We start from the raw sequence: 6,190 nt of genomic DNA on the forward strand, positions 1-6,190 counted from the left end.
CCTGGGGCGCCGCCTGTGCCGGGGCCGCGCCGCCAACTGCACCGCCCAGCTGCCGCTGGTGCCCTGCGGCCAGGCCACGGCGTCCGGCGTGCAGGACCTTCTGAAGGAAATCAAGGCTCAGTCGCAGGTCAGGCGCCGGCGCCGGACGCGGTCGGGAGGGGGCGAGCTTCTGCGGGGCCGGCGGGGTGGGGCGGAAATCGATGACTTTTCCCCAGGCGGGCGACACCCCAAGGAAAACTAGAATGGCATCTTGATCGTAAGGAGACGACGGGCGAGTATTTCAGTAAAACGAATGAAAAGGCGAATAAGCATTCCCGTAGTGTCTGGCATTGCACAGGAATCGTGGAGAGCCGGAGATGCGCTGCACCCTTCACCTCCTGCAGTATTCTCTCGCGTCTCACAACGCGAATACGCGGAGTCTAGGCAAAGTCGTTTGTCCAGCCAGGAGAGAGTGGAAGAATTTGTTACAATTAAATGGGTCTGCTCGGCTCTAAAGCTGCCACCCCACACTGCTTCTGGGCTTATAAAGCCCAGAGGTTCTTTTTAATTTTCTTTTGCGCCTAGCCGGTATGGGGATCCGAACCCGTGACCTTGGGGTTAAAAGCTACTCTCTAACCAACAGGTTCTTTTAAATGAACGCTCCGTTTCACCAGATTTGCAGAAATTCCACGTTTTGAGTTCTAAGGGAGTGACATTGGGCTCTTCCCTGGGCCCTTGACAGGACTTGGTCTATGGCTGACTTTCCAAGCAGCTGCGGGGATGGGGTCCGAGTGGGGTGGGGGGTGTTAGGGAGTTTACTGCCATTTCTTATTCTTAAGGGATTAACATCTAAAATTGTTGCTTGTTCATTATCGTAACTGGTGAGTAGTGCAAACTTTATCTGAAGATTTTAAAATTTCTTATTTACAAAAAGTGACTAAATTGCTGTTTTATTGTTTTCTTAAGGTGCTGGGCTGGATCCTGATAGCAGCTGTTGTCATCTTCTTTCTGATTTTTACATCCATCACCCAATGCCTATCTCCAGTTAGTTTTCTGCAGCAGAAATTCTGGAAAATCTACCTGCAACAGGAGGAGCAGATCCTTAAAAGCCAAGCCACAGAGCATGCAACTAAATTGGCAAAAGAGAATGTTAAATGTTTCTTTGATGGCTGTCATCCGAAGAAATGCAACACCCCAAGCATTAAAGACTGGCAGCAAATTTCATCACTATATACTTTCAATAGGAATAATCTGTACTATAGCATGTTGCACAAATATGTTAGCAGAAACGAGAGGAGTCACGGTATCAGCTCTTGTGAAGGAGATGCAATGATTCCTGTTCTTGGCTTTGTAGATTCTCTTGCTATAAACAGCAATGTTGAGCTATATGACCTTACGAATACATAGAAAAAAGATGTTTTGAATTATTGCTTTGTTTTTCAAAAAATAAACATCAGTATTGTTTATGACTGCTTTTTTCCCTTCCAAATTGTGGAATTTTAGATCTGAAATTAAAATGCAAATCTTAGCCTCTTTATTATATTAATTATTTAAAACAAAGAAATGATCTTCCTGACGATCTTCTGTGTTTGTTCGTTAGCAACTATCAGAACTTCTCTTAGGTGTTTGTGGGTGATTTGGGTGGGTCCGGGTTACTCACTTTGCAAGCTAGTTCTTTTGGTTGAGGCACGGCTGAGTTTTTGTTTGGTTTATCTTTTCTAGTCTTGGAGCTTGGTTAGTACAGAGAGACCTTTTCCTCACCTCTCAGTTTTTTCAGAAAACACTTCTCACCAGTACATGTCTGTAACTTTATATATATTTCTAAGTAATGTAATCGTAGTTATTTGTTGTATTCCACTTTTTTAAATTTCAGAAACTTAAATGAGTAAAGAATCATCTTGCGAAAAAAATAAAATAAAATAAAATAAAACAAAGAAATGAGGGAAAATGATTCACCGAAGTGACAAACTGGAACTAGATTAGAAGTCTTATACATATCCCCATTCTAGGGTCCTTTTCAAATAGAAGACTTTAGTAGCAAAAACAGTGAAAAAAACAAAAGAACTTCAGACCTTTCTGTTAGGTTATCTGATGTTAATTTCAAGTTCACTGTCTCACCAACTCTTTCTTAGGGACTTAAAAATCGTAGCATCCTCGCTGGCTAAGTGGTACAATAAACAGCACATTGGACTTCTAGCCAAGCCTGCTGTGGTCATTCAAAAATTACAGCATATTATGGGTCTAATAAGGTTACTATAAAATGAATTAATCATGAAAAGGAAAATAAATGTTTTAAAATATGAAATTTGAAAAAGTAGTGTAGGGCTTCTGGTCAAGATGGTGGAATAGATGGTTCCCAGCATCACTCTCTCCCACAAATCAACCAATTTACAACTATTAAAAAGCAACAACAGCAAGCTGGGGCTACTAGAGCTCAGGGAAGAGGAGGAGAGACCTACGGAGTTCATGAAGATAGAAGAAGCCACGATGAGAAAAGAACTGCTCCCACTATTTTGAGCCCGGCTGCTTCAAGGCTGGAGCAGCTGAGCACACGGAGCAGGAGCTGGCAAAAGCTGCAGCTGTGCCCTTCGGATGGAGTTGTTTGGAGGCAGCAGGGGAGAAGAGGGCCTTGGTGGCCCCCAGGCCAGCAAGACCACCAATAGGGTTCACTTGGACCCACATAGGAGCAAGGAGCCACAAAAACTGAAAAAAGGAGCCACTCAGAGGCCAGTGAGTCATTGCAAGGGACCAGCGTATGGCCCATCACATGGGAAGTGTTTGGAGTGCAGGCGGTGGGGGAGATGGGCCTACTGGGGGAACACTGGGGCACAGCAAAGACAGCTGATCTGCCCTCCAATCAGTGCAGGACCATTCAGTGGAGATTGGTCAGGAATATAGAATTGCATGGGGTGCAGTTTGCTGAAAGGACTCAGGTCCACCCGAGAGTTTCTACACAACCCAGGTGTACCCAATCTCACTAGACCCAGAAGCACTTACAAAATCAACCATTAAAACCTGAGCTGTGCAAAAAGCCTTCCCCACGGAATCAGCAGCAGAGCAGCAGTTTAGCTCAACCACAGGGCTCGAGTGCTGGTCCCCACAGGAAGTTTCCCCATTTTGGAAGTAAGCAAAGGACAACAAATTAGTTCCAGTGCAGACTTTAAGTGCTGGAATCAGTGAATAATCCAACACAGAACTGAAAGAAAAAACAAAATACCCACAGACCAGGGACATTTGATATTAACTAGTAAAGGCCTCACTTCACCAAAGAACACCTACAAAACCTGGAAGGACTTGAAGTCCCTGGAGCCCCAAGCCAGGGAGGGGGGAGGGCCGGAGGCCTCAGCCGTGTCCCCCGACTCCCACAACCAGCCCAGCTATGACCACTGAGCCACCGCAGGAAACACCCCAGGCTCCTGAGCCAGGGCAGTGGGGGGCCAAGGGCTTTGGACATACCCCCTGACATCTGCATTCAGCCCAGCAATGACAAAGCCACCACTGGAAGCCTCCTGGTCTCCCCTGCAGGAATGAGGGGGGTGCCATGGGCCTCAACCACAGCCTCCCTCCTTCCTCCTTCTCACACCCTATTTCCTTCTCCCTTCCCCTCTGCCCCTCCCACCCAACTGCTCTGCAACAACATCTTAGAATGTAAACACAGATGGAGCTGGGAACTGGCTCCTCCTCCTGCAACCAGTGCCTCCTCCCTGCAACACTGCTGCTGCCACAGGGTCCACCCGGGGTCCTGAGGCTTGGAGTCGGGGACTGACCTTCCTCTCACAACCAGGCAAGGAGCATGCCAAAAACACCACTTCCGTGTGGGTGGCCCACCATAGCCACCACAATAGCCACGGTGGCCACAAAAGCAGCTAGATGCCATGACCACCATGCAGATGGCCCGCCAGCCACTCAAGTGCATTGACACAAGGAGAGTCATGAGCAGAGACCAAAGAAAAGAAGAGGACATCTCTCTCCACAAAGCCCATTCCAGAGTGACAGAAGAAGCATCTACTTTATGGTAATAGTGGGGGACCTGAACACACTTCTCAGCATTGGACAGATCATCTAGACAACAACTCAACAGTGTAACTGTTACTGTTTCAGAAGGAGAGAAGAAATCTAGGGTTATCAGAGGTGGGAGGGGGAGGGAGAGAAGGACGGGGGGAAATTGGATAAGGGCATAAAGAATAAGTATGATTTGTCATAATGTATATGCTAATAATATTGATTTGATCAACATATGTCAACATTGAACCCCCAAAATATGTATGATCAATTATGATCAATTATGATTCAATTAAAAAAAAAAGAAAAAGTAGTTTAGGATTATTACATTAATAACTTGTTTTCAGTTTTTAGGATCAAAGGAAAAATTTTAAAGCTATTTGTTACAGTAAACTGAAAATATTTAAACTTAAAGTAGAGAGGGTGGTATTGTGAGCCCTTCATATAGGCATTACATAGCTTCAGCAGAGTGGGGAGGTCAGATAAAACCCATACCATACAAATAAATATAAAAATACAAATTGTGACCTGATTTAGATCAGGGGAGGAGGGGGTTGGGGAAGCCTGTGAGAAACTGAAATCTGTAGAATAGAGAGAAGAGCATTTCTGTCAGAAGGAACAATCTGTGCAAAGACTGAGGTGAGGTAGATGTTAGCACAGTGGGAAGCCTTAAAGGGGACTGGAAGAATGAGCAAGGGACAGATTATGCAGCAAAATGAAGCCATGTGAGGGATTTTGGCTTTCATCCTATGAGCATTTTAGGAAGATTAATCTGCTTTTCTTGAGGAAAAATGAATGGCAGGAGAGAGAGAAAGATCAAGGGCGGAAGAGGAGTGACTAGTCTGGAGGCTGCTGCAGTGGAAATACGCGTATGAACTTGAACTGGCTTGACGTTGATCAAACAGAAAAAAGTGGATAGGTTTAAGCTAGATTTTTGTACTTAGACATGGCAGGATTTGTTGTTGAACAAGTGGAGGATCAAGTGAAAGCAATGATATCTACAGAAAAAATTACTTGACAATGCCAGGACTTTTCAGGGACATTTGTCTTCCATTAGCTTACCATTCTTGCCCATCCTTTAAAGTTATGGCTGTTTTCTGCATTAAAAAAAAAAGAGATATAAAAACCTGCAACTGTAAAACAATTGAGCACTCATTATATTTAGCCCTTCCTCTCTTGGCAGACCCTAGTGCTGGCTTCTGCTTGCCTCTTTTTCATAGGGCTCTTAAAAAGGCCGAGTCAGCAGGACTGAATATCCTGTTGTTGAGAGTCATATATAACAAGAAAGCTGGCAGCAGAAACTGCATGATCAGTTTTTTTCTATTCCCTAAGAGAATACTTTTGAAAATCATATCGTGTCTAATTTCATTTTTGCTTCCTAATTTCATTTTTCAATTTCTTTCTGTATATTTTCTCCTTTCAAAACTTTTTTTTCTGGTCTACTATTTACACTTGCATCTTCAATAATATCACATTGTCTTCATTTTGTTGATTTATGCTCCAGTTTCTCTTGTACAGTCTTTAATAATTATTGTGAAAAATGCTTAAGATTAAAATTATGATAGAAAACTGTGAGAAGTAAAAAGTAAAACTACCTCATTCCTTTGTAATATATGCTTCCCAGAGGTAGGCATATACTCTGTGTCTGCACAAACATTGTCATAATATAAATGTTGTTCTGTAACATTTTCACATAAATATCATTGTTCCATGTCAGTACATACAATTTACCTCATTTAAAAAACTACTACATAGTATTCTACTAGTTAGTAGGATATGATCCCTTTTTTGTTAAAACACATACACACATACTGCACAAACTCATAAAGTGTATGAAGATATGCACCCAAATGTCAAATGTAGTCACTTCTGGAGACTAAGATTTGTTCAGGGTATTTTTTTTAAACCTCATGTACTTTGGCCTTGGGATTTTTTTGTAATGAATAATAAATATTAACTGTATAATTAGAAAAGATCAAAAAGTGGGGCTTTAGAGTCAACAAAGCAGTTTTGCATATGTCACCTCATTTCATTTTTGTGGGATACCCATAAAACACATCACTCACATTTACACATAAGGAATTGAAAGAGAGGCAGCATTACTAGTCTAATGTTACGTGGTCAATAAACACAAAACTGAAGTGAGGGGGCTGATCCTCTCTAGATCACGTGGTTGGAAGTGGCCTCTAGGCTGTTTTTACTACTGGGC

At 43.1% G+C, this 6,190-nt stretch overlaps 1 protein-coding gene across 1 annotated transcript in view; it reads left to right on the forward strand.

Annotated features, from left to right (window-relative positions):
• The window catches only part of FAM26F (family with sequence similarity 26, member F), a 2,592-nt gene extending 658 nt beyond the window's left edge, over positions 1 to 1,934 (forward strand). The window contains exons 2-3 of the mRNA XM_008567756.1: positions 5 to 127; positions 946 to 1,934. Coding sequence (XP_008565978.1) covers positions 5 to 127; positions 946 to 1,386 — 564 coding nt within the window. The 3' untranslated portion in view covers positions 1,387 to 1,934. The remainder of the gene's footprint in view (positions 1 to 4; positions 128 to 945) is intronic.
• The last annotated feature ends 4,256 nt before the right edge of the window (positions 1,935 to 6,190 follow it).

This window comes from Galeopterus variegatus, unplaced genomic scaffold, assembly GCF_000696425.1.
Source record: "Galeopterus variegatus unplaced genomic scaffold, G_variegatus-3.0.2 Scaffold342, whole genome shotgun sequence".
Lineage (NCBI taxonomy): Eukaryota > Metazoa > Chordata > Mammalia > Dermoptera > Cynocephalidae > Galeopterus > Galeopterus variegatus.